The sequence below is a fragment of the Callospermophilus lateralis genome, chromosome 15 (assembly GCF_048772815.1).
Source record: "Callospermophilus lateralis isolate mCalLat2 chromosome 15, mCalLat2.hap1, whole genome shotgun sequence".
In the NCBI taxonomy this organism is placed as follows: Eukaryota; Metazoa; Chordata; class Mammalia; order Rodentia; family Sciuridae; genus Callospermophilus; species Callospermophilus lateralis.
In genome coordinates, this window is record NC_135319.1 from 69,327,641 (window position 1) to 69,355,380 (window position 27,740).

Consider the following 27,740-nt stretch of genomic DNA (forward strand, 5'->3'; position numbering starts at 1 on the left):
GGGGAGGTTCCCTGATCCTGCCAAGGCAGTGGTTCGGGCCAGAGTTCCAACGTGTGCTACATCTGGTGGCACTAGTCTTGGTGCATCACTCCTGGGAGCAGGTAAGGAGCCATGAGAGGAGGCCACCGGCCATATCTATCCTCCAGTGTCCCCATCCCGGGGAGGGAGCTTGAGTCCGTTCTGACTCTGCCCAGGGAGGGTTGCAGAACAGCGCAGGCTGGACTTCCAATTGCCGAGACCACGAGGTGTGAGGAGTGGCCTGTGAACTCTTCTCCTCTGATCCGGTTGCTTTCTTGTGCCAGGGCGAGGGGGTGGAGGGGTGTATGGATTGCGCACCCATCTCCTTAGCCCTTTGTCAGAATCTGGGCTCGAGGAGTTCTGTTTGGGGAGAAGTCACCTGTAGGAGGGAGAGAAACAGACCGGCGACTGGCTCTGACTCTTGAGGTGAGAGCTGACAGCTGAAGTTAAAGGTGTTTTGGGGGGCCCACTGGATTTTATTAAGCTACCTTGGATCGGAAGTGCTGCCTCCCACTCCTTTTACCTGCAGAGGATCATGTGGTAAGTATGCTCCAGGCCAGATTCTAGACGCTGGAGACAGGGCAGTGCACGAAATCTGCCCTTGTGGCAATTACATCCTTAGTGAAATGCTTTTAGTACAAGATTTTATTTTGTTGTCACAGCGCTAGAAATTGTAAACGATAGAGTTGGGACTTGAACTGACTTCTAAACAATTTACAGTATTGTTTGTAAACGCTATTGTCCAGGTAGGAGGAACAGAGTGATTTATATCTTGTTATAAACCAAGAACCTAGAACTTAGTTCTAAGACCCAGTAAAGCCTGGAAGTTTGCTGATGTTTGTGTGCGCCTCTTAACTGTCAGTCCTGTCTGTCAAATACATAAGACAAAAAGGAATTGCTAGATATTATTAATAGTTTCATCTAGGTTTTTGGACTTCATCCCTTCCTACCAGCAGTCTTTCGAACCTAATTAAGTATGTTGTAGTGAAGACAGATTTTCCCTGAATGTCTTTAGCTATTCGTGCATTCAACTAAAAGTATTTTGAAAACTTCTGCTACTTGCATACCTGCTTCAGATCCTTGGAGAGAAAATTCAGTTCAGAACCTTAACTAAGGAGGTGTAAGATGAGGGGTCAGTCAGTTTAGAGCTTTCATCTCTGCTTGACCTATCTCTAGACCATTGGCTCTTCTGTGGAAAAGACAAAGCAGATTTCTCCTTCTGGTTGTCTGATGCCAGACAGCGCAGTTGCCTTGGAGTCAGACGAGTGCCAATATGCATGTTTCTGGGTGCTTGTTTAGTTATTACTCTCATTCTCCACATTGCTCTAGGAACCTTGACACAAATCCTCCCCATCTCAGTGGTCTTTGACCTGTCCTTCTAGCATCTCCAGCTGGCTGCCTTGATATCCCTTTGGTGTGAGTACCCACCAGGATGTTTGTTTTGTTTCATTGTCTTGTTAATGATGTTTTGTTTTTCTCCCTGTCTGGGGCTACCAGCAGGGAAATTTTGAGCACTTACCTCCTTGTAAGAGGAAAACTAAGAAGGGGTTTGGAAGCCTGTTCTCTGAGCAAGCTTTGAAACTGTTTGCCAGAGAAAATTGGCTCTCTGGGAAGGATAAGTATCACTTCAGGTGAGGTAGTAATCGTGTTTTTTTTCTCCTTTCTTTTTCATTATTTTGAGATGGATCTTACTATGTTGCCTAGACTGGTCTTGAACTCATGGGTTTAAGTGCCTGAGCCTCCAGTAGCTGTAACTGCAGGCATGTGTCACCATGGCTTTTGTGTTTTGTTTTGTTTTGCAGTCTTGGAGATTGAGCCCGGGGTGCTCTACCACTAAGCTACATCCCCAATCCTTTTTATTTTGGTTTTTTGAACTTAGAAATAGGGTCTTGAACTTGTGATGCTCCAGTCTCAGCTTCCAAAATATCTGGGATTACATGCATGTGCCACTGCACTTGGTTTCATTTTGGTGGTGATTTTTTTTTTTTTTTAATATACCAGAAATGGAACCCAGGAGCACTTAATCAGTGAGTCACATCCTCAGCCTTTTTTATTTTTTGAGACAGGGTCTCATTAAATTGCTAAGGGTCTTGCTCAGTTGCTGAGGCTGGCTTTGAACTTGTGATCCTCCTGCCACGGCCTCCTGAGTTGCTGGGATTTCAGGCATGCACTACCATGCCTGGCGTCATTTTTTTTTTTTTTTTTTAAAGAGAAAACAAAATAGGCTGTAGTGGATAGAGGACCTGTTTAGTGACTTAGAGTTACTTAGAGCCTTGTGACCTCAGGGAAGAAAGGCCCATCTATTGTTAGACTCTGAGGACTGGATCTGTTGTTTCTCTTTATATTTGCTACATGTGTGCAGTGCAGGGCCATGTGTGCCCCAGATGCCCACCATGCTGGTGCAGTGTGAACCTTTCTAGGTTTCAGTAAACTAAGATCTTGGATTCCTAATGTCTTTGAGATGTGACATTCTCTAATCCTAGGAGGTAGCCGTCAATCACCTTTTTGATTTCCACTTTCCACCTTGTCCTCATAGTGAAACCATAATCCTTCAGAAGGCCACTCTGGACATGATGGTGACCTTTCTAGGGAGGACTAGGTATGGCTTGGGAGGGAGGAAGGAGAGTTACTATGGACAAAATGTAGAAACCAGATATGACTCAATATGGGAGAGGGGGCAGATAATTCGTAGCTTCATTAAAGAAAGTCTGAAGCCGGGAGTGGGGGCACATATCTATGCAATGTGGGAGCTGAGTGAGGCAGGACGATCCCAAGTTCAAGACCAGCCTTAGCAACTTAGCGAGCAACTGAGATTCCTGTCTCAAAAAATAAGTGGTATTTATACACAATGGAATATTACTCATCCATAAAGAAGAATGAAATTATGGCATTTGCTGGTAAATGGATGGAACTGGAGGCTATCATGCTAAGTAAAATAAGATAGTCCCAAAAAGCCTAATGTTCTCTCTGATAGACGGACACTGACTCACAACAGGCAGGCAGGTAGGGGAGGGAGGAGATGGGAATGGGAAAGACAGTAGAATGAATTGGACATAACTTTCCTATGTTCATATATGGATGCGTGTGCCACTGTACACTGATAACTCCACATCATGTACAACCACAAGTGGGAAGTTAAACCCTATTTACAGATATGTCAAAATACTGCCATATATGACTAAAAGCAACAAATAATTTTTTTTAATTAAATAAAAATAAAAAATAAAAGGGGGCTGGGGTTGTGGCTCAGTGGTAGAGCCTCACACGTGAGGTACTGGGTTCAATCCTCAGCACCACATAAAAGCCAATAAAAATAAAGATATTGTTTCTATCTACAACTAAAACAATATTTATAAAATAAATAAAAAATAAAAGGGCTGGGCATGTTGTTCAGTGGTTAAGCACTCCTGGGTTCAATCCCTGGTACCAAAAAAAAAAAAGTCTGCTTTTAAAAAAATTATTATTTTATATTTCCAACTTTACAGCCTGCTCTTATTTCTGTAACCAGGGCAGGTTCTGAGTTTGACTTAAAAGAGGTAACATCCTCTATGCCAAGAGAACCCAAGAATAAGCTGGAATGCATTTCAGATAGGGAATATATATTTTTAGAGGGTATATGAGAGATGTAGCAGTGAACATCATAGATTTGGTCCCAATGCTTATGTCTGGGGACGTAGAATTCATACAAAGAATTGTAAATGACAAGAAGGTGACAATTACAGAAGCCCATCATTCTGCAAGAAATGTTGTTCTAGACTGACAATTTAGGGTGTTTTTTTTGGGGGGGGGGTAGGAGGGTCTTATAGTTTATATAAAACAGGGTTTGTCCAGGCATGGTGGTGCACGCCTATAATTCCAGTACCTCAGGAGGATCACAAGGTTGAGGCCAGTGACACTCTCAGAAGAAAAAATAATAAGGGCTGGGGTATAGCTCAGTGGTAGGGCATCCCTGGGTTCAATTCCCAGAACCACAAAATGAAAAACCAGGCTCTGTATAGTTTCTATGCTGACCTCAGTTAAGCAGGTGAAGTTCTTTCGTAATTTAGCAGATGATTACCCCATCAGGGTGCCTCTGTTAGGAGAGGCAGAGGACTTTGCAATGTTGAGTTGAGGGTGGAGAGAGATGTCATAGAAGTTCAGCCGTGTTTGTGTGTGTGTGTGTGTGTGTGTGTGTGTGTGTGTGTGTATGTGTGTTGAGGGGGTAGGCATAAGCTTTGGCTCAGTCAGGCTGTCTCTGGTGAGTGTGAGTCTGGGCTTCTCTAAACCAAGGGGGTATGTGATCTTCTGGCCACCAAACTTCTTTTGAGTTTCTTGTAGCATCTGGGAAGTGAACCCTTTCCCTGACGCACTCCAGTTGGTCTGTGAACCAGTCAGTAGGAGCCCAAATGGAGCTGGAAATGTGGACATGGTCAGTGGACACTTGCTTCTGCCTTCTGTAGAGATAGCCACTTCAGTCACAGCTCAGGGTGAGGCAAGGGCACTGTGCATACTGCACGGTGGGCCTCCACACCAACCCTTTCCTTCCTCTTAGGAATGATGGATCCTAGCATATCAGTTTCCTGAAGTCTTTCCCACCCTAACAGTAATCTAAAAATTGCTTTCTTTCCCCCCCTCTTGGTTTCTCCCATCTCCTCTCTCTCCCGTCTCTCAGGTCTTCCTTTTCTTGACTTGCCTCTTAAATTTACTGGTTTTCAGGACTTGTAGGGGTTGGGGAGGATGAGGCAGGAGGATCACGAGTTCAAAGCCAGCCTCAGCAAAAGTGAGATGCCAAGTAACTCAGTGAGACCTTGTCTTTAAATAAAATACAAAATAAGGTAGCTCACTGGTTAAGTGTTCCTGAGTTCAATCCCTGGTATTCCCCCACCCCCAAGAAAAGGGAGGTTATCAGATGGAAGCCCTTTAAGGAAGGGCTAGACCTCCAAGGTCCAAAACGCTGAGATTCTGTGTTCTCCTTTCCAGTTTTGACCCCTGACTGGCACAGCATTCCTCCTATACCCAATTGCTTAGTAAATCTGCTTTAAAAGGTTCTCTCCTTTTGGTCTCTCTGGGTGCATTTGGGTTCGTTTGAACCTTATCTCTTCTTGGCTGGAGTATCAGGATTCCCTTCTGGCTGGCCTCCCTGCTTCCTGCAAGGTCCCCCCACACCCATCTTTTTTCATATTATTGCCCAGAGAGTTCCCTTCCCTTTCCTTCTTTTCTTTACATACTAGGAATTGAACTCAGGAATGCTTATTTAAGACTGGGACTCCCTAAGTTGCTGAGGCTGGCTACGTACTTGCCATCATCCTGCCTCAGCCTTCCGAGTCATTGGGATTGCAGGTGTGCACCACCATGCCTAACCCAAAGTGTTTCTTTCTTTCTTTCTTTCTTTAGATTAATAGTTTATTGAGATATTATTAATTTATCATAACATTCATTCTTTTGTGTGTGTGTGGTACTAGGGATTGAACTCAGGGCCTCACTTGTGCCAGGCAGGTGCCCTATCACTGAGCTACATCCCCAGCCCCTCAGAGTGTCCTTCTAAGAACACATCTAATCTTATTAATCTTCTTATGATCCTTTAGTGACTTGCTGAAATTCAAAGGTCTCAACTTTTTTTTTTTTTTTTTAATATGTGACTCTATATTCTCTCTTGGCATATTAATTGTACTTCTTTTGAAAATGTTTTTGGCATTTGCCCTGCAATTTGCAATATGTATTTATAACTAGTCCAAGTCCACTTTCGAATAACAAGTGTACAGTTTCACAGGGTGTAGAACACTTTATAATAGAGAAGTCCTAATTTGTTCCTCTTATCCTTTTTATTTTTTATAATGAGACAGGGTCTCACAAGTTGCTTAGGGTCTCACTAAGTTTTTTTTTTTTTTTTGGTGCTAGGGATTGAACCCAGGGCCTTGTGCACGTGAAGCAAGCACTCTACCAACTGAGCTCTATCCCCAGCCCCATAAGGCTGGCTTTGAACTTGTGATCCTCCTGACTCAGCCTGCTGAGTTGCTGGGATAACAGGCATGTGCCACCATATCTGACTCCTCATCTTTCATATTATTGCTGTTGTTATCTTACTTATTCATAATTACCTGTCGATTAAGAATTCAAAATAAGCCTACAATGTTGCTCATGCCTCTAATCCCAGCTGGCTCCTTGCAGGGGCGAGTAGGAGGGTTGCTGAGGAGGAAATGAGGACCACAAGTTCAAGGCTAGTCTATCCAACCTAGTCAGACCCTGTCTTAAGAATATTTCTTTCCAGAGAAAAAAAAAAGTAAAGATTTTATTTTACGTTCATGTATTCCTTCTCTGATACTCTTTCTTTTGTTATGTATATATGAATTTATGATCAAAAATTTTCTGATGAACTTCATTTAAAATTTTACAAATCAGATTTACTGGTGACCATTCCCTTGAAGAAATTCTTCATTTCTTCTTCTTTTTTGATGCTGGGGATTGAAACCAGGGCCTTGAGATGCCCCCTTGTGCTACTTTCCAGCCTCAGAGACCTTTTTTTTTAGTTGTCAATGGACCTTTATTTATTTATTTACACGTGGTGCTGAGAATGGAACCCAGTGCCTCACACATGCCCGGCAAGCGGTCCACCCCTGAGCCACAACCCCAGCCCCAGAGACTTCTTAAATAAGGTGTGAGACTTGCCATCCTATGTTTCATTCCCTTTTTATTCTGTAGGAGCACCACTGGGGCAGTTGTAAGGTAGAAGTGAGGACGCATCAGTCTGTCCTGTAGGGAGCCTGTGCTCTGCCTCTCGGTCTCCCCTCACTTCCTTTAGGTAAGATAGAAAGTCTAGAGGGGGCTGGAGTTCCCACCCCCAGGTGGTTAGGTTCTGGGAGTATAGGCTTTGTGAAGAAAAATAGGGGGGGCTCATATTTAAAGATGAGTACTTTCCCCATCTCCCTGCCAGAAGCACCAGGGACTATATATATTTATATATATTCATATTTTTTATATATTTGTGTATATATATATATATATGTGTGTGTGTGTGTGTGTGTATGTATGTATGTGTGTATACACTTTTTTGGGGGGGTACCAGGGATTGAACTCAGGGGCACTCAAGCACTGAGCCATATCCCCAGCCCTCTTTTTGTACTTTATTAGAGATAGGGTATCACCTAGTTGCTTAGCGCCTTGCTTTTGCTGAGATTGACTTTGAACTCCTGATCCTCCTGCCTCAGCCTCCCAAGTGGCTGGGATGACAGGCATGTGCCACTGCGCCCGGCTAGCACCAGGGAATATTATATACTATTTCATCAGTGGGCTCTTGTTCCCTAGTTGGACTCTGAGCTCTCCAAGGACGAACACTGTCTTGTCCCTTTTTTCAGCTTTTCCGACAGAGTGATCAAGCACAGGGCTGAAACCATAAGCAGGCATCAGAAATACGTGTTGGTGCCTCATGTCTCAGCCTGGTGATCATTCACTGGCACTGCCTCAGCTGTGTCAAAGCATGTCCAGAGCTGGTGAAAGCGGGCAGTCTACAACACTGGGAGGCACTCAGGCCCCCTTGGGCAGGCTTTGATTTGGGTGACAGTCCTTACTCTTTCTCTGTTCCTTAAGTCTGCAGTTTTGTGTGTGAGCAAGATGGAGGCCAGCCTGTCTGATTTTAACATTGATGCCCCTCGTTGGGACCAGTACACTTTCCTGGGGAGGGTGAAGCACTTCTTTAACATTACGGACCCCCGCACTGTCTTTGTATCAGAGCGAGAGCTGGACTGGGCCAAGATGATGGTGGAGAAGAGCAGGTGAGTAATCAAGAGAAGGAACTGTAGGGGGAGAGGGACACCGAAGGACAAGGAATAGGCAGAGATCTCTGGGAGGAGGGAGAAATGAGAGGAGGAAGACTGGGAGGACTTGATTGGGCTGGCTAGTTAACTGCCTGTTGTCCTTGGGTGACAGGATTGGGGTCATACCCCCAGGTACTCAAGTGGAGCAGCTGCTCTATGCCAAGAAGCTATATGACTCAGCCTTCCATCCTGACACTGGGGAGAAGATGAATGTCATTGGGCGGATGTCCTTCCAGGTCCCTGGCGGCATGATCATCACAGGCTTCATGCTCCAGTTCTACAGGTGGGCCCTGGAGCAGAGCAGGGGGTTGTGCAGCTGCCTGGGTCTGCGAGGCAGTAAGCCGACTTAGGATGATAATAGCAGTCCTCTTGATCGATCCCTTTCCAGGATACAGGCAGTATGATAAGTTCTTTGCACGTATTGCCTCATTTAGCCCTCTTAATAACCCTGTACATAGGTACTATTCTCAATTCTGTTTTGTAGATGAAATTCTAGAGAGGCTAAGTAATTCTTCCAAATTCACACAGTCAGATAGGCTGTCCTAAGTTCTTCTTTAAAAAGTACTTATTTGCAATTAATTTATTTTTCTAATGAACCATCCACAGTAGACTGGGCATAGTGGCACATGCCTATAATTATAGCAACTCAGGAGGCTAAGGCAGGAGTGATTGCAAGTTTGAAGCCAGCCTCAGCCACTTAGCAGGGCCCTAAGCCAATCAGTGAGACCCTGTCTCAAAATAAAAACGGCTGAGGATGTGGCTCAGTGATTAAGCACCCCTGGGTACCAAGAAGGCCCTTTTTCTTGGCTCTCTAGGTGATTCAGTGAACTTTCTCTGTAGCTGCTGATGTGTGATTCTTCTTCCTCCCTCCTTCTCCTCCCTCCTTTTTCTCCTGCCTCCTCCTACCCATGCATTCATTTGTTCAGTTATTGAGCTAGGCCTTGGGCCAGGTGCTGGTAATATAAAGACTTTGGTCTCTCCCCTCATGGAGCTCTGTTGAGGAGACCAAGAAGTAAACAGAGTGCAGCTTGGTAAGTGGTAGGTTGGAGCAAGAATATGGGGTCGTGGGCGCAGGGTACATAAGAGTGACTAATTCTGTCTCAGGTTGGGAATGTTCCAAAGATTTTTCCATGTGTGGAAAGAGGAGGGTAGATATTCCAGGCAGAGGACCCAGCCTGTCCAAAAGCCTGGTACATAAAACAGAGTGAGAACAGCTTAGGGAATAGTAATTGGTGGACCTCAAGCCCTGCCTTCCATCCTCACTCCTCTGCTTCTGGCCTCCCTTCCTGGTAGGACTGTGCCGGCAGTGATTTTCTGGCAGTGGGTGAACCAGTCCTTCAATGCCTTAGTCAACTACACCAACAGGAATGCCGCTTCCCCTACATCAGTGAGGTAGGAGACCTGAACCCCAAGCTATCCTCTTACCTCCTCAGGCACAGGCCTGCTGAAGGGTTCCTGGGTTGTCACTCCCCCTGTTGGTGGGACCTGCAGTGAGCAGGTAGCAAAGACACCCTTTTCAATGTTTGGAAGTATTTTCTCAGACTGACTAGGAGAGTATCTTCTTCCCAGACAAGTTCAAAATATGTTCATTCATTGATTTGACAAAATGTTCATGAGTGTATGTTATACCAGGTGGCGTTCCAGGAGCTGGGGATAACTTGATGAGCAGGGCATTGTGGTTCCTATTGTGGTGGAGTTTAAGGTCTTTTAAGAAAAGAAGCACAATAATCTCAGATTGGGATGGCTGCCATTAGGACATAGACAGGGTGACAAGATACCAAATGGCAGAGGGGTATCCATGTGGACAGGCTGGTCAGGAAGTCTTTTCTGCTATTTCCGAAGGGTGAGAATTCAGCTCCCTTAAAGTTCAGGAAAGAGCCAGGTGTGGTGCCGAGTGTACTTCAGCAATTTTTTAGGAGGCTGAGGCAGGAAGATTACAAGTTCCAGGCCAGTCTGGGCAATTTAGCCAGATCTTGTCTCAAAATAAAATTACAGAGGGCTGGAGATGTAGTTCAGTGGTAGAACCCTTCCCTATGACACATGAGGCTCTGGGTTCAATCCTCATGTCTACAGGAAAAAAGAAGAAAAGAAGCCCAGGAAAGAATTCCCCGGGGCAGGGAACATCAGTATACACAGGTTAAATACTGAAAGAAGACCACTGGGCCAGGGCGTTTCGAGTGATGGGGAGGGGGCCCAATATTAGGCTGGGATCAGATGACATGTGGTATGAACCCCTGATGCCAGATTTTCTCTCCCAAGCCTGTGGTCTTGCCTCAGCCAGCAGGTCCCCCACCTTCAACACCTAATCTTTCAAACATCTAGCATCTCCTTCCTCCACTAGGCAGATGGCCCTTTCCTACTTCACAGCCACAACCACTGCATTGGCCACCGCTGTGGGCATGAACATGTGGACAAAGGTATGGTCAGAAGCTGCTGTGGGCATGGTGGCCACCAGGGGGCAGCAGAGTCCGGGGGAAGTCTACAGAGCTGTCCTGGGATTTGTCCTTAGTGGGCCTTGGCCAGAGTTTAGGATTCTTAGTCTGGATGTCTGGTCGTGTAGTGGTAGCTCAGTTTAATTGTCTTCCTTTCTTTATAATCCTTAAGTCCCTCCCACTCCCACCTTCCCATGAGTCTGAACAACTCCCATTGTTCCCTGCTCCCAACAGAGAGCGCCACCCTTGGTGGGCCGCTGGGTGCCCTTTGCTGCTGTGGCTGCAGCTAACTGTGTCAATATCCCAATGACGCGACAGCAGTGAGTACAGGGAGCCCCTTTCTCCGTATGTGCCACAACTTAGCAGGGAAAGGGCAGAAAACCAAGGCAGTGGGTGGCTTCCTGGGACTGGGATTTTATGGAGAGGGTTGCTGGGATGAGCCTCTGAAGGATCCCTGAGGACTGGCTACCCTGTGGTGATGGTCCTGAGAGTGGTAATGGTGGGGGGCTTAGGGTAGTCAGCCTGTCTGTTGTGGGGGATGGGGGAGGTAGTATGGGCCTGTGGGGTTTTACTCAGACCCCCTCCTTTCAACTGAAGCTGTGTTAAAGTCGTGAATTCTGCCTCCCCCAAAGCCCTGGGATGATGACCAAATGAAATGCAGCAGAGCGAGGAGCCTCGAGATAGAACAGAACCAAGAAGCTAAGCAAAGCCAGAGGAGCAGATAGAGGTTTTCTAGACCCCCAGCTCTAAGTGTTTCAGCTGAACAGGTGGAAAAATTCACTGTGTCTTCAGTTTTTACCCTTTTTTTTTTTTTTCAATGCTGGGGAATGAAGCCAGTGTCTTGTGCATGCTAGGCTACGTCCCAGTCCAGTTTTTTTAAAAATATTTTTTTATTTGTATTTGGACACAGTACCTTTATTTCATTTATTTATTTTTATGTGGTGCTGAGGATCGAACCCAGGGCCTCACATGTGCTACCACTGAGCCACAATCCCAGCCCCAGTTTTTGTTTCTTGACTAGATTGTGCAGAGATGTTCCTCTGCTATGAGATTTTAATGATATAATGTGTGTGTGTGTGGGGGGCACTCCACACATTACCGGGAACATAGCAAAGGCTACATAAGTGTTATCATTTACATCTACAATCCATGTTTTCTTGGGACTGCTAGCATTGGAGATACTGTAGGATCCCTTAGAGAAAGAACACTACAGAATATCATGTATCCACATTGCTCCTTCCTCTTCCCTTTTCCCATCCAGCTTTTTCCCAGTAGATGAATAAGTGCAGCCATCTACCTGGTCTCTGGTGGAGTGCTCTCAAGAGCTGGCCTGATGCCAGGGATGGCGGTGCACACCTGTAATTCCAGTGGCTTGGGAGGCTGAGGCAGGAGGATTGCAAATTCTAGGCCAGCCTTAGCAACTTAGCAAGTCCTTAACTTAGTAAGGCCCTTTTTCAAAATGTAAAAAAGGGCTGGGGATGTAACTCAGTGGTAAAGTCCTCCTGGGTGCAGTTCCCAGTACCCCACCACACCCTGCCAAAAAAATAGCTGCTCTGTGAACAGCCATAGTAGCTCCTGTTTGGGGAGTGGTAACTGTCAGGTATTGGACTAAGTAGTTGTCAGGCATTGTCTTGTTTAATCCTCACCAGGTCCAATGAAGTGGGTGCTCAGCTTATCCCCATTTTGCAGATCAGGAGAACTGAGGCTTTAGAAAGGGTAAGGACCATGCTCAAGGTTATATACATGTTCTGCAGTTTTAGTAGTCTGCTGAGGTAGTATGTACCCTGGGCCAACTCTCTTAGCCACTGATAACTGGACTGTGGAAGAAAGGTCAAGGGGGCCAGGATGCAGAGGGTGGTCTAGAGCTGGAGTTCCCTGGCCTTGGTCCCTTGGTGTGTCACAGGCCTGGCAGGCTCCTAGCACCCCTTTCCCAAGTCCGGCAACTCCTATTTATATTTAGGGAACTCATCCAGGGCATCTGTGTGAAGGATGGGAATCAGAATGAGCTTGGCCATTCCCAGGTGAGCAGAGGCCTCTCTTGGGGTAGGAGGGGGGATTTCCTTCTAAGACCCTGTTTCTTCCTTAGTGATTAGAGCAGGCCTTTGTGCCATTATAGTATTAAAAAGGCTTGTCTTGGACTCCAACCTCATTCCCCATCAATTTTCCCTGTATTTCTCTGTTCAGAACAGGCCTCTTATGTCCTTCCTGCATCATTTCTGGTTCCAAAACCAGCTCTGACTTGCCCATGACTCTTACCCAGCCCTCCAGCGCACTCCATGTACACAGAATAAATTATTCCTGATCATTTAATCTTTTCTGCCCTCAGAGAGCTGCAGCCATAGGCATCACCCAGGTGGTAATTTCCCGGATCACCATGGCTGCCCCTGGCATGAGTAAGATGGAGAAGCCCTCCCAACCTGGGGAACTCCAGAATACATGGTGGAGGCCTTAGCCACACTCAGGTTTCCATTGGGAGGTGGCACCCCAGCCTCTACAGCCATGCTTCTCAAACTCAGGAGAACAATCTTCGTTCCTAGAATATCACTTAGTCAGAGATTTGGGGGAGAAAGTTATTTTCATTGAACTAATGAAAAGCCATTATGCACCGGGGCTTGACATGGTGGGCACAGCGTGGGCTGCTTAGGAGACAATGGTAGAGAGAATAAATTCCTTGCCTGGGTTTGCATCCAGCAGGGGCATATTACAAAATTTGTTTACATGAGCTTTCAAAGTTAGTTTTTAATTTTGAGAAGGATGGTTTGGGCCTAGTAGCAAATGTCTTCCTGTTACAGATTTGAAGTTCAGAAGTTTGGGAAGCATGTTTTTACTGGGACTTGGGGGAAAGAGTGTGGCCATGACTTTGCAATCTCTGTTCTCCCCAGTGGCAAATATTTTTTGACATTTTTGGGGAAAGCAAGAAACTCTCAGTTCCCACTCTTAACTATACAAAGGGGTCTTCTAGCCACTCCCCCCTGCCCTCCCCAGCTTCTCCTGTGTTCTCTTCCAGTCTTGCTGCCAGTCATCATGGAAAGGCTGGAGAAACTGCATTTCATGAAGGTAAGCGGGGCTGTCTTTGCATCTTCCCTGCCCAGTTCCTCAGCCACACCTGTGCTTGGGACTCCCTCCCCTCCCCTCCTGCCCACTTCCACATTAGCAACAGAGAGTCTGGTCACTTCTCTTCTCCCTCAGGGCCAGCAGGTATCAGCTTCTAGTTTCTGCTAGCTGGCTGATCCCTAGAAGGGCAGGCATGTGGTTCACTTTGATGTACCTAGGACCCATGTGGGTCTCTCTTTTTTTATTTGTTTTTGTGCAGAAAGTCAAGGTGCTGCATGCCCCATTGCAGGTCATGCTGTCTGGGTGCTTGTGAGTATGGTGTTTGGATGGTTTGGGTTTTATGGTGGCTGGGACATCCAAGATCTGTCTTCTTCTTAGCCTGTGTTGGGGAGCATGTGCTCCCTTACTTGACTTTAAAAGTTGCTGAAGCTGTGCATAATGGCACATGCCTATAATTCCAGTGACTTGGGAAGCTGGAGGATAGTACGTTTGAGGCCAGCCTTAGCAACTTGAAGAGATTGTCTCAAAATGAAAAATAAAAGGGACTGGGGATGTAGCTGAATGGTAATGACACAAGTCACGTCAGCATTCTTAGGAGCCTGCCACTGGGTAAACATGTCCTAGCAATAATCATGCTTTGCAAAGCCACGGGGTTAATGACAATGACTCCATTCCTACTGGCTGTGGGTGCTTGTGATCTTGGAGTACGCTGCTTGCATACCCTAGTCATATCATTATCTTCTCATTTGCTTGAACCTGGGTGTGAGGTGGGGGTGAGTGGTGGCAGGACATTGGTTTTGTCCCCATGCCAGGATGAATTTCCTCATGCTCAGAGGATGGGGAAAGGCTGTGGGGAGAGGACTGAGGGTCTGGCTGGGGAGGCTGGCTGGGGAGGCAGGCCGGGTTCCTGGGCACCTCCCTTACAGCTTTCAGGGATGGGGTGTGGACAGGGCTGGTCCCCTGACGCTTTGGTTTCTTATTTCTTACAGCCTCCTCTTCATGGTGCCAGTGGCATGTGGGCTCTTCCCACAGATATGGTATTGGTCTTTTGTCATCCACTTTGGGTTATTAAACACCCTGCCTCTGCTGCTGCAACCTGCCTGCTCTCCAAAGCAAGAGGGACAGACCAGGAAGGGCATCAACCTCTTGGTCTAAATCCTGGGCCTCTTAACCCTGGGTGAATGGCAAACCAGCCAGATCCTCAAGGGGAGGAATAGCCAGGAGGAGGAATGAGTTGCTCCCACCACATGGAGCAAGCCTGAGAGATGGGCTAGTGGACAAGAAACTTCCTTTGTTGCTGGCTGGGTTATTTGGAAGCTCTGCTCTGGCCAGATCCGGCCTTTAAAATTGAATAAGGGCCTTATTCTAGTTCTTGTTTCCCAGAGACCAGATGATGATCTCTCTACTTCTCTTCCTGTCCTCCAAGATGGACAAAGGGAAGGGGGGTCTCAGATGGAGGAGTGGGGAGTGGAGACTGGCTCCAGGAGATGGGTTTGCTTGGTTATGAGACTGAGAAGAAGCCAGTCTCCCCTTCCTTGAATTCTAGTTCCGAACTGGTTCAGTGGTCATCTGCTAAACACTTCCTTTAGCTCAGGGAGAGTGAAGCCAGGCCTAAGAAGAAGTAGGGGCGGCATACTGTGGGCATACTTGTCTTGTAAAGATTCGGTCTGGAAAAATCAGGAGGTAACATGTGGGTTGGAATTTTTCTGAGGGTACTTTTCCACTTATCCCAGGTGGCATGCTCATAATCTCCTCTGTTCTCTTCAGCAAATTACCAGTTTCCTATCTGGAACCAGAGCTCCAAGACACCATCAAGGCCAGCTACGGAGAACATGTTCCTTATGTCTACTTCAATAAGGGTCTCTAAATGCCCTGCTACAGCAAAGACCAGTGTATACCCATATTTGCACACCTGTCCTCCATCCTCTTTGCCAACAAGGCCTGAGAATCATGCTGGATAGGGGGAAGATAGGGTAGTTGGGTGCATCTACCTAAGCAACTAGTTTATTGGACTCCAGGGGATAAACATGAAAAAGGGACTTGGGGTTATCGCTCAGTAGTAGAGAGTTTGCCTAGCATGCATGAGTTCCTGGGTCCATCCCCCAACACTGCAAACAAGGAAAAAAAAAAAAAAAAAGAACAGGGACCAAAGAGAACAAGGACCTAAGTCTTCTGTCTGTCTCCTCCTTAACCCCTGTCCCCTGGAGACAAGAAGCTGAGGCCTTCTCAGGGAGAAGTTAACTGCTACCTGGGGAGACACTGAAGCCATTCATTTGGGAAAAAATAGGAAACCTTTAGGATTTCCTTCCAGCCATGATTGGAGATGAGCCCTTAGGACAAGAAAAGTTCTATATCTTCTCTTCCCTTCCCGCCACCTCCTCTCCCAACTAATGGAGCCTTTTACCCAGGCAATTCTATCCTGACACAAGAGAAGGGGCAAGCAGTCTGAGTCACTTTGGACTCATCTCCACTCTTCTCCATTCTCTTCATTGTGCCCTGGTTGGAAAGCTTCTTTGGGAGTTCTGCTAAATTAGAATTTAATCAGGCACCCAGGACTTATTAGAGCTGAAAAGGACACTGTGCAAAGCAGCAGAGTTACATGGTGCTTCAAGTCCTGTCTGTTGACGTTGACTTTGTTCTGTCTTAATCATGTCTGGATCTATGCTTGTCATCTGCTCTATAATGGTGGAAGTCTCTTCTTTCATTGCCTTATATCTCTGTTTGAAAAGATAAGTCCCCTAAGAGTGAAAAGGATGCACATAGACATTAACCCACACTTCGATGGGTAAAATTTCCTGACCGCCTCCCTCAGCCCATTAGCTTAAACACCAAAGAAAGACTGGTGTGTGCTGAATGGGAAAGGGGAGTTATACTTGGACACCTCTTAGAAGAAATCCATCGGGACCAAAGAGCCTTAAGTGCACACAGCAAAGCACAGCCACTTCTCCTCCCCAGCTGGGCTGCCAAAGTGGTTTCTCAAGTTCCTTGGGGGACTGTTGTGGCATACCTGGGGTCACTGAGTTTTTGTCTGGTAAGATTTGCTGACTGTGTTCAAAGGCTGTCACTGTGAATTGAATAAATTACTTGAAAGAGCTTGAAAAAGTGCAAACTAAGCTAATAAAGCCTGGATGGAAAGCAGGATCTGGTCTTTGGCCATTGTGTCTCAGAGGGTATCATACCTATACGGGAAACCTGTCTGATGCCTGGGGGCCAGCAATTGCTCTAACTTAAGAAGAATCTACATCTATAAAGTGTTATTTTATACAAAGAATAAGAATATGTTGGGCTGGAGCTGTATATGGACAGAATATCTTTATTTATTTTTATGTGTTGTTAAGAATCAAACCCAGGGCTGGGGATGTGGCTCAAGCAGTAGCGCGCTCGCCTGGCATGCGTGCGGCCCGGGTTCGATCCTCAACACCACATACAAACAAAGATGTTGTGTCCACCAAAAACTAAAAAATAAAATATTAAAATTTTAATAAAAAAAAAAAGAATCAAACCCAGTGCCTCACACATAAAAATAAGTGAAATAAAATTATTCTGTCAATATACAACTACAAAACAATAATAAAAAAAATGTTACAGAGACCCTATTCTTATATGTGGCATTTAAAGCATAATATGTTGACTCTCTGACCCCTAACACAAAGACCTTCCCCTGACACAAACACCTTCCCCTACCTTGGAGCAATGTCTCTTGGAATGTGCATCATAATCACCTAGAAAGCTGGTGAAAATAGATTGTAGAACCCCTCCCCAGAATTTCCAGTTCTGTAGGTCTAGGGTGGAGCCTGAGAATGTGCATTTCTTTTGTGGGGAGTACTGGGGTATGAACTCAGGGGCACCTGATCACTGAGCCACATCCCAGCCCTATTTTGTATTTTATTTAGAGACAGGGTCTCACTGAGTTGCTTAGCGTCTTGCCATTGCTGAGGCTGGCTTTGAACTTGTGAGCCTCCTGAGCCACTGGGATTACAGGAGTGGGCTGCCACGCCTGGCTGAGAATGTGCATTTCTAATAATTTTCTTGTAATGCTGATCCTGTTGGTTGGGGGACCATGCTTGAAGGAATACTATTCTAAAGAGAAAGGATCTTGCTCTGGATGCTCAGAAACTGGTTTCAGTTGGCTCTTCCCCCATTTTGAAGTGTATTATGCAGTGGTTTTAGTACAGTCACAAGGTTGTGTGACCATCAATCCTCTAATTCCAGAATATTACTTTCCAAGAAACCCCAAATCCAAACAGGTGGCACACACCTATAATCCCAGCTATTTGGGAGGTTGAGGCGGAAGAATTGCAAGTCAGGCCAGCCTAGGCAACTTGATGAGACCCTGTCTCTAAGTTGAAAAATGAAAAGGGCTGGAAATATAGCTCAATAACAGTGTCCTTGGGTCTAATCCCCAGCATTATAAAAAAGAAAAAAAATCAGACTGCTTTTCACCTTGGTTTGCATCATTTCTCTGCCTTTTGAGTTGGTTCCTGTGAGATGTCAGAAGATGGTTAAGGGTGATAAAACAGCCTTGGTGTGGGAAGTGCTAGTTCTGACTGCAAAAGGTTTAGTTTTGTCCTGCCCTCAGGCAAAAGGAGAAAAGGGTGGGACAGAAACCCTGAGTTTGCCAGAGTGAATTGGAGTTTCTAATAATGGTATCTGATTTTTGTTTTTTGTACTGGGGATTAAATTCAGGGAGTTTAACACTGAACTACATCCCCAGCCCTTTTTAAATTTTAAAGATAGGGTCTCCTATGTTAGTTAGGGCCTCCCTCAATTGCTGAGGTTGGCCTCAAACTCATAATACTGCCTTAGCCTTCTAAGTTGCTGGGATTCCAGGCCTGTACTGTGACACCCTGGCCTTTATGTGTAATCTCCACCCCCCCACCCCCAGAGTGAAAGGAGTAGGATTTATTTAAACGTGAAGAATGAAGACAGAACTCTTGCAGGGGCAAGAGGGGACCCAATAGGGATTGCCCTCCTGTGTAATTCTTAGAGTTCCTTGCGGCCGGGATCGAGAGACTGTGCCATGAAAATAATTTGGCCCTTGGTTACACTCAACTTCTCCCTAAAGATTGATTTAGGGATGGATGATTTGTGGGATGGATGAATTCCTAAGAAATTAGAGATTGGCAAAAATATTTGTTACCATTTTTAGTACTTGGGAAAGCAGGATTGAGATAGAAGCAGGGCTAGTCACACTAGTATGTTCCTTAGTCTCTGCTTCTTGGGAAGTTGAGACAGGAGGATTGCAAGTTCAAGATCAGCCTGGACAATTTAGCAAGACTTTGTCTTAAAAAATAATCTGGGTGTGGTGGTGCACGCCTATAATCCCAGCAGTTTGGGAAGCTGAGACAGGAGAATCCCTAGTTTAAAACCAGCAACTGCAAGGCACTAAGCAATTCAGTGAGACCCTGTCTCTAAATAAAGTACAAAATAAGGCTGGGGATGTGGCTCAGTGGTTGAGTACCCCTGAGTTCAATCCCCAGTACCAAAATAAATAAATAAATAAAAGAGCTGAGGATATAGTTCAGTGGTAGATTGCCACTCTGTTCAATCTCTAGTACTGGGGGCAGAGGTAGGGAAGCAGAAGTGTAGAACTGCAGAACTTGTTAAACTGGGCCACACTTATTTCTTCACTCTTACCTGTGTCTCATTTTGCCTACATTTAAGCCAAGTGCAGCTCCCTCCAGTATCGGACATGAACTAGAATAGGCCAGGCTGTAAAAACTTTGGCAGGTTTTTGAGAGAAAATTGGCTGCTCTGGATATCTGAATTCTTTGCCATGGGTCTTCATTTGTGAAATTGTTTTTGCTTTTTATTATTTGTTTATGTATGTATGTTATGGTGCTGGGGATGGAACATAGGTCCTCAAGTATGCTAAACATGTTCACTTATTTCCCCAACATTGAGTTAATGGTTGAGCCTTGTAAAGTATTTTGTAGAGACTTAAAAATGAGAAGAAGGAGTAGGAGTGTGTGCTGTACAAAAGCTGCAAATCAGGCAGGCAGATATAGATTCTGTATACTGTGTGGTACTGTGTTAGTGAATTCAGAAGAAGAAACAAGGGTGAAGTCTAGGAATTTGTAAACAGGAACTGTATATGTAATGTGTAAAGAAGTTTTGGGGGGCTGGGGTTATAGCTTAGTTGGTAGAGTGCTTGCCTTGCGTGCATAAGGCCCTAGGTTTGATCCCCAGCTCTACCACCACACACACACACACACACACACACACACACACACACACAAAGGTTATTGGGCGTCTTTTTAAGTGTTCAGTGTGAGTGGTGCATTTGGAACAATGTAATGGTTGGCAATGAGATAAAAAGTAGATGGGGATCAGGTCACGGAGAGGACCATATTGGGAAGCTTGAACTATATATCCTGTAGATAGTTAAAGTATTTTAAAAGGGGAAGTTGTCAACACAATGTTTGGCTTTATAGGGTACAGCACTGTTGCTGTGGTGCGAGGAAGAATCCAGGCTCTGCAGGGCATCAGGGAGGCCATTTTTATTTATCCATTTGAGAACACGGATTGAAGCAATGAGAGGTGGATTTCAGAGCGATTTCTGAGTTGGAGTCATAGAATTTTGTCCCTGCAACTTGAGGGGGAAAGTACTGCCTCGGGTGAAGGTACTATATAATAGGGAATTCAAATGGACCTAAGTTACTTCTTGGGTGATTTGAGTCTGGAAGAGGGACTCTGGTAATGGAGTTGGGCTTCAAGACAAAAAAAACCCTCAAATATTTTTAGAGCAATTGCTTTCCTGTAGGAGTGCTCAGTTACCTTCTGGAAATAACTTCTTATTTTTGGTGCTGGGGATTGAAACCATGGCCATGTGCTTGAGAGACAAGCACTCTACCAACTAAACTATACCCCCAGCCCCTGGAAATAACTTATTTTCAAAACACGCTTTTGAATTATCATATTCTTCCTTTCATATCCTTTTTTTTTTTTTTTCTTTTTTGTTGACCTGTGGAACCATCATTTCCGCCACACTCAAAATGGCTGCACTCGCTATAGATTCCACATTTTTCTGGATGTTCCACCCCCTGATCCTGGCTACTTCCGCCACTCTCCGCGGGGCGGGACGCGTTTACAACATCTCGCAGCACTCAAGATGGCCCGGTTTCCTCCTACTTTTCATTGGCTGAATTTCTCAGGTCTACCTCGTGAGTGGGCAAGACCCATGTTTGATCGACAGATAGTTTGATCAATGACGAAGGTCAGAAGCCAATGAGCTGCTGGGACTGGAGGCCCTCCTCCATGTCTGGGATGGTGTTTTGCCTGGGGCGGGTGGAGCAGAGCCGGAAGCGGGAGGGGAGAGTGAAACAGGAAAAGAAGGGAAGAAGGAAGAAGAGGGAAGAAGAGAGGGAGGAGGAGGGAGGTGGCGGCGCCGTGGCGGAGGAGCAGGAGCAGGAGGAGGATGGAGAGAAGGCTCCTGGGAGGCATGGCGCTCCTGCTCCTCCAGGCGCTGCCCAGCCCCCTGTCAGTCAGGGCTGAACCCCCGCAGGTAAGGAGGAGGGGGCGTCCGGGCCAGGCTGGGGGCTTGAAGGTCGTCGAGGCCTGGGTGGAGGGGTCTGAAGGAGTGTAGTTGCGAAGAGTTGAGGGGTTTGAGATGGCGCCCATGCCTAGTGTGGACTGGAGCTAAGGGGGCGTCGTGTTTAGCTGAGGGACACCTGTGACTGTTTTGGTGGCAGGCTAGTGGCAGAGGCATGGTGCTAAGCGAATGAGGCTCCTTTGAGATGGCAAGTATGTTAGGTGCTCTGGGGTGACTGTTAATTGAATGTTGGTGCCACATTGGGGCATGTGAGTCTCATTAATGTCCCCTCCCAGCTAGTGTCCGAGGCAGCAAGACTGTGTGCACGTCTGTGTGTGTGAGGTGGAGGGGGCAGGCAGGCTACTGAGCTGGCTTGAGAGTATATTTATTTCAGGCTGGACAAGGGGAAGTTCTGAGGACATCTTGGCTCCATTTTTTAATGATGTATGGCATGGCACCTTGGTGGCACGATGTTGGAGGCAGGACTCTCGGAAGGCAGGTGGGATAAAGTAGAGTGAGAACCCCTTAAGAGGAGGGGCACACTTGGACTATAAGAAGCCCTTGCTTTAGGCTGGCTGGTCAGGGAGAGGAAGTCACTGATGCTGATCTGAGCCAACTCAGGCCTTTTGAGCAAAGGGTGGTTCTGATGCAGCAAATGGAGCACCCCAGCTTTTCTTGCTGGGTGGCTTGCTCTATCCAGGCAGAGAAGCTTGCTTGTGCTGATTCCAGCTCCTGCTGGCATTTCGAAACCTTAATGGGAGCGTTACTCTTGGTGCCAAATTGGGTGGGGTGCAGTAGGGGGAATCACCCCTCCTCCCTTAAATTTGGCAAAGCTTTGTTATTTTATTTACTTCACTTTCCATTCTCTCCCCAGTCTTTAAGAAAGGCATCAGACAATGACATACAGATAGCACAGTGGCCAAGGCCATACAACTTTGCACTTGAACTTCATGTTGTGATCAAGTACAGAAATAGAGTGCTAGCAAAAATACTTAATCTTTTCCTTAGGAGTTTAAGGTCTGCCTTTGAACATATGCATTTTGTTTTGCCCATTACTATTTAAGTGAGTTGAAATTCACATAACAAAATTAACAGTAAGTGAACAATTTGGTGGTGTTTTATAGTCTCAATGTTGTATAACCACCACCTCTGTCTAATTCCAAAGCATTTTCATCACTCAAAGAAAATCCTGTCCTCATTAACCGGTTGCTTCCTGTCCTCCCTCCAGCTCCTGGTCATAACCAATTTGCTTTCTGTCTTGATGTATTTACTCATTCTGGATATTTCATGTAAATGGAACCCTGCAATATGTGGTCTTTTGTGTCTGGCTTATTTTCACTTAATGTAGTGTTTTCAAGGACCATTCACATTATAGCATGTAGTTCACATCTTTTTATGGCTAAATAATATTCCATTTTATGTATATAAATTTGTTTCTCCATTTATCTGTTTTTGAGTGTCTGATTTTTCCTTAGAACTTATCTATGTGCGTTAGAAATAACATGTGCAATAAATAGAGCTCATTTTCTGGTCTGGCTTATAAACTTTTCTAGGGCTGGGACCCTTTAGGTTCTTTGAGGTTCTTTGTTTTTCAGGGTTAAAAGTCATAAAGTGGCAGGTGACATAAATTTTCTTTGTCAACTAGAAAAGTTATAACTCTCAAGACTGGCAAAGCTAAGTAGTATAGGTGTTGACAGGACAAAATATAGAACAAAAACTTTTTTTTTTTTTTTTGCATATGTGTTATTTCTGAAAGTATCTGTGAAAGGCTGTTCCCCCTAACCAATAAATAATCTTGCTAGAGGGTTAATTCAGGAGGGGTCGCGTCTTTGGAGGTTGGCTGATTGGTGGTAGGAAGTGGATCCACTTTGCAAGAAGGATGGAAAATGACTGTTTCTACCAGGTCCTGGAGCATTGGAGATAATCTGAAGATGTGGAAGAAGCTCTTCAGTTTCTTGTTCTAATTACAGCTTGTTGATCACAGGCTGCTTTCTTATCATTATTTCTAGCATTTCGAATACTTATTTTGGGGATAGGGTGGGTTTTATACTTTGTTCTGTTCAGATGAGTGCTAGTACTGACCAGTCTATTAAGGGGTTACAGTTCCTGCAGAGAAGGGAAAATTTTTATAATGAGCTGCTGCCCTCTTCCTAATCCCCCTATATGCTCTCACCCCACACCAAGAATACTAGATATTTGTAATGAGGTTTGTGTTTTGAATTTTAACCTTTGGAATGGAAGTTACAATATAATTATTAACTCTGAATCCACCACAATTTAGTCAATTTAGATTTGTTTTGTTTTTTGGCATGTACGAATCAGTAAAGAAAAAAAAAAACCCAGAGACCCTTTGGCATAGAATGTACTTCAGGTACTCACTGTCCTTATTTCAGTATTTTAGCTCACTTTGAATTGAGGACTTGCTGTACTCATTCTGTATGGAAAATGGTATGGGTACTCCATTACATTTTTTCCCCCTGAAATGGATCTATTAAATATAATCTTTTATTGCATATAATCTTAGTATCAGAAGTATAAGATATTTACAGGTGGCTTGCTTTTCCTGTTACCAGATCTGCATTGGGACAGCCATTTCTTGCCTTGCGGGCCCAGGAAAGTTCATCAGCCTGGCTCACTTATGTGATTAGAAACTTAGATTTAAGTCTTGTATGGGTCACTGTGATTCACAGATATGATTCTTTAAATTTGTGAAGAATACAAAAGCAGCAGTTTCTAAACAGGGAAGCCTTGGCATTTGTTTCCTTCAGTTAAATTATGGTTGAGATAGAGCTTATTTTTTTCTAATGTTTAGATTCAACCAGAATATTTGACTCTGTTATTTAAAATAAGTCTTAGTAGAAATATCTTTTTCCATCAGGTGGCTCAGCCAGTGGTCTGGGCACAAATCTCTAGAGATGCACTCCTTACCTTTCCTCTGCCAAGCTTAAAACTTTTGAGTTGGATGGGGCCCCAGTTCCTGCTGTTTCCCCCCACACACACACACCATACCCCAAGTTGTATTTCACCTTTACTCATCGCCATTGCCCCAGTTTTCAGCCTGGGAAAACCCTACTCCATTTCTCTTTTCTTACAAATGGCATCAAACCATCATTTATTTGAGCATTTGTCTAAAATCAGCATCTTGAGTTCCTGTAAGTCCTTGTACTAGAATTCAGAAAATAGATACTTATTGAAGTCTAGCATTATTGGCTATTATTGGTAGACTCTGGAAACCATCGAATGCAAAAGAGAATCTCTGTCCTCAAGGAGCTGGCGATCTTGTGGAAGGACAGATAATACACACAATGAATTATAATCTAGAGGGTTCAGTGCTGACGTGGTAGTGCAAATAAAGGACAGTAGGAACAATTGATTTCTCTGGGGCAAGAGGAAGATGAGGACATAGTGAAAGCTTCATAGAGGAAGGAGCTTTTAGACTAGACTTTTATTTTTTATTTTTATTTTTGGTATTGGAGATTGAACATAGGGGCACTTAACCACTGAGTCACACCCCCGGCCTTTTTTATCATTTATTTTGAGACCAGGTCTCCCTAAATTGCTGAAACTGGTCTCAAACTTGGAGATCTTCCTGTTTCAGCCTCCCTAGTAGCAGGATTACGAGCATGCACCACAGTGCTGTTTCTTATCAATATTTAAAGTCTAGTCCAAATCAGGTGCAGTGGCCCATGCCTGTAATTCTAGAGACTGAGTAGGATCATAAATTTGAGGCCAGCTTTAGCAAGACCCTATCAAAGGCAGAAGAATAAAGGAAGGTGTATTTGAAGGTGATAACATGGTCTGTGGAAGCTTTGAATGTGGGCCTGTAGAGGAATGAAAAAGTAGGTAAGTCTTGAAAGGGAAGCTGTGGTCAGATGGTTGAGGGTTTTCATCTATTTGTCCAAGGCTGCATTGTCCAGTAGAACTTTCCTGTGCTGCTGGATATTACTTCTCCCTGTGTTTTCCAGTTCATTAGCCGCATAGCCACATCTGGATGTCAAGTGCACTTAAGCTATGACTAGGATACATAAGAAACTGAATTGTTAATCATTTTTTGTATCAACTTTATTGAGATATTCAGTGACAAAAAATTCACACCATTAAACTTACATAAATTGTTTATTTTACTGTGGTCATAGAATCTTGCAGCTATCACACTATCTAATTTTAGAACATTTTCATCACACCAGAAAGAAACCCAATAGCTACTAGCTCCCCATTCCACCCCCTCTTCTACCAGCCCTTAGCAACCACTAATCTATTTTCTGTTTCTATGGATTTGCCTATTCTGGACATTTAATATGAATGAAATCACATGCTTTGTGGTCTTTCATTACTGACTTCTTTTATTTACCATAATGTTTTTTATGGTTTATCCATGTTGTAGCATATATCAGTATTTCATTCCTTTTTATGGCCAATTAATATTCAGTAGTATGGATGTACCACATTTTATTTATCCATTCATTAGTTGATATGCTATTTCCACTTTTGTGCTAGTATGAATAATGTTCCTATGAACATTGGTGTATAAGTTTTTGTGATGACATTTTCAGTTCTATACCTAATGGGTATATACCAGTAGGGGAATTATTGGGTTATATGATAGCTCTGTAACTTTTTGAAGAACTGCCAGACTGCTTTCCAAAGTGGCATAATGTTGAATTTTAATTAATTTAAATTAAATAGTTACATGGGGCTAATGACTACATAATAGACAATGCTGATTTAATGGCTTTCCAGTGTGGGGGTTTGGTACAGTCTAACATGGTGGTAACATCATGGGCACTGGTGTTAGGTGATCTGAGTTCCAAATCTGACATTATTCTTTTTATTTTGTGGTGCTAGGGATCGAACCCAGGGCCTTGTGCATGTGAGGCAGGTTCTTTACCAACTGAGCCATGTCCCCAGCCCCTGACACTACTCTTTTTTTTTTTTTCTTTTTTTAAGTTGTTGATAGACCTTTATTTTTACTTGGTACTGAGAATTGAACCCAGTTCCTCATACATGCCAGGCAAGTGCGCTTCCGCTCAGCCCCAGCCAACCCCCCTACCCCACTATTCTTGAGTAAATTACTTAACCTCTTTGTACCTCAGTTTCTTCCTCTACTAAAATGAAAGTAATGTTATAAGGTTGAGGTGAGGGGAAAAGATACAATGTATGTAAAGTTCTTGGAATATAGTTAATGATTAAGTGTAATAATTATCATTGTTATTGGTGGTCCTCAAGTGCATTGTGGTTAGCAAGTTAGCATCAACTCCCACACTAAGTTCAGAAACTGAGATCTGGGAAATTTAACACGATTTTCTTGATTCTACTCTGTGTCTGGGCTTAGGTTTGTCCCTGTGATTTCTTAGCTGTGTAAATCGCTTTTCATGGTAAACCTGTGTTTAGAACAGTGGTTCTCAATCAGGAATAACTTTGCCTGCTCCAGAGAACTTTTGTCCTGGATTCTGAACATTTGTGGTTGGAGACATTTTTGGTTTGGACAACATGGGAGTGCTGCTGACGTCTGGGTAAAGGCCAAGGATACTACTAAACATCCTATTACTCAGGATAGCCTCTCAACAAAGAATTGATCCAAAATGTCAGTGCTGAGGTGGTGAAGCCCTGGGTTAGTGGTTCTTACTCTCTTTTTACCAGTTCCAGCTCATTATTGCAGTTTCAGCCCTCCTAACAGAAGAAAACAATGGTGAACTGCATGAAATAACCTCTGACAAGTTTTAGGTGGAGTAGTTTAAAGCTTTAATGTGCTGAATTTTAATGAGGTACTTTTCCAGACAGCTGTTTGGTCAGCCAACATCAAACATTTTGGAAAAAGCAATCTGGTCTGTGGTTCAGTGGACAGGTGAGCCTCCCATATTCATCCAATTTTGAGTTCTCTTTCCTCCTGCTTTGATCTGCCCTTGTGGTTTCAGTTTAAGAACATAATTTGTTTTTACCCCAGTGAAAGCATGATAGCCATTCCTTTCTTTACTAAGTGTCCTCCACGTCCCATAACCAATCTGAACTGAGTCATGTTCTTAGAACTTTTCCTTTCCCCAGTCCAAGTCTTGAGGCTGTGCTCATGTTTGGCCTCGAGAACACTGGTTTTCTCTTACACATACCTAGCCTGCAGAAACCATTAGGTGTTTTCAGGGTCTCCACAGGGGAAGCCAAATGTCCTGGACTGTCAGGGTTGCAGTATCTAAAAAGAGAGCTGCTCTTTTTCAGGTCCTCAGGTTGCAGTTGATCAGTGGGTGTCTGACACCAGCAGACAAGTCTTTATGGGTGCTATGGGTATCTTGGATGACTTTGGATTCAGAATTCCAACTACTATTTGAATGCCTGGCCATCCATACTCCTTAGAGGGCCTCTCCCTCGCCTTCTTATAGTTCTTAGGTCTAATAATCGAGGGGCCATCATAATCCAGGTAGAACAGTGACTTGGGTTAATCCCTTGCCCCTAAATTCCCAGTCATGGATACTGGGGCCCCTAATCTTGTGGTTAATTGCATAGCCAGAAGAGCTGTGGCAGAGAATGGCAAGGAGCAGTAATGGTGGCTTTTGGTGACCTGCCTTCTGAGTGGCATACTGTACTAAGGTCTGGCTTGTGATCACTCTCCGTGGACCATGCTTTGCACTTCCACTAGGTGGAGCAAAGTCTGGCCTGAACTCTGCATGGGCTGTGAAAACCACAAAGAAACACAAATAAATCTAGAATGGTACAACCTGGGAGGTCAAGAAAGGGGAAACAAATCTCATCTTACTGAATTCTGTGGCTTGTTGATATAATTCTGGGCTTTCCTAGTGTGGGAATGAAAGTAGGTCATCCTCCTAGACTTTTGATCACCAGTCTTGCACAGAGTGGGTTTTTGGGATACTCTGGCTTACTCAGTTACATTCCCATAGCTCTGATTTATTTACTTTTGGTTTCCTA

The 27,740-nt window shown here is 44.6% G+C and overlaps 2 protein-coding genes across 2 annotated transcripts in view; both read left to right on the forward strand.

Moving 5' to 3' along the window:
• Window positions 1–69: 69 nt before the first annotated feature.
• Sfxn2 (sideroflexin 2) lies at window positions 70–15,883 on the forward strand. The gene is made up of 12 exons (XM_076834595.1): window positions 70–101; window positions 7,582–7,766; window positions 7,921–8,091; window positions 9,102–9,200; window positions 10,150–10,225; window positions 10,475–10,560; window positions 12,201–12,261; window positions 12,567–12,633; window positions 13,248–13,297; window positions 13,554–13,603; window positions 14,284–14,331; window positions 15,062–15,883. Exons 2-12 carry the CDS (start codon window positions 7,606–7,608, stop codon window positions 15,159–15,161), a joined length of 969 nt encoding a protein of 322 aa, XP_076690710.1. The 5' UTR covers window positions 70–101; window positions 7,582–7,605; the 3' UTR covers window positions 15,162–15,883.
• Window positions 15,884–20,623: 4,740 nt separating this feature from the next.
• Wbp1l (WW domain binding protein 1 like) overlaps window positions 20,624–27,740 on the forward strand; it is a 58,803-nt gene continuing 51,686 nt past the window's right edge. Inside the window, exon 1 of the mRNA XM_076835267.2 lies at window positions 20,624–20,798. Coding sequence (XP_076691382.1) covers window positions 20,712–20,798 — 87 coding nt within the window. The 5' untranslated portion in view covers window positions 20,624–20,711. The remainder of the gene's footprint in view (window positions 20,799–27,740) is intronic.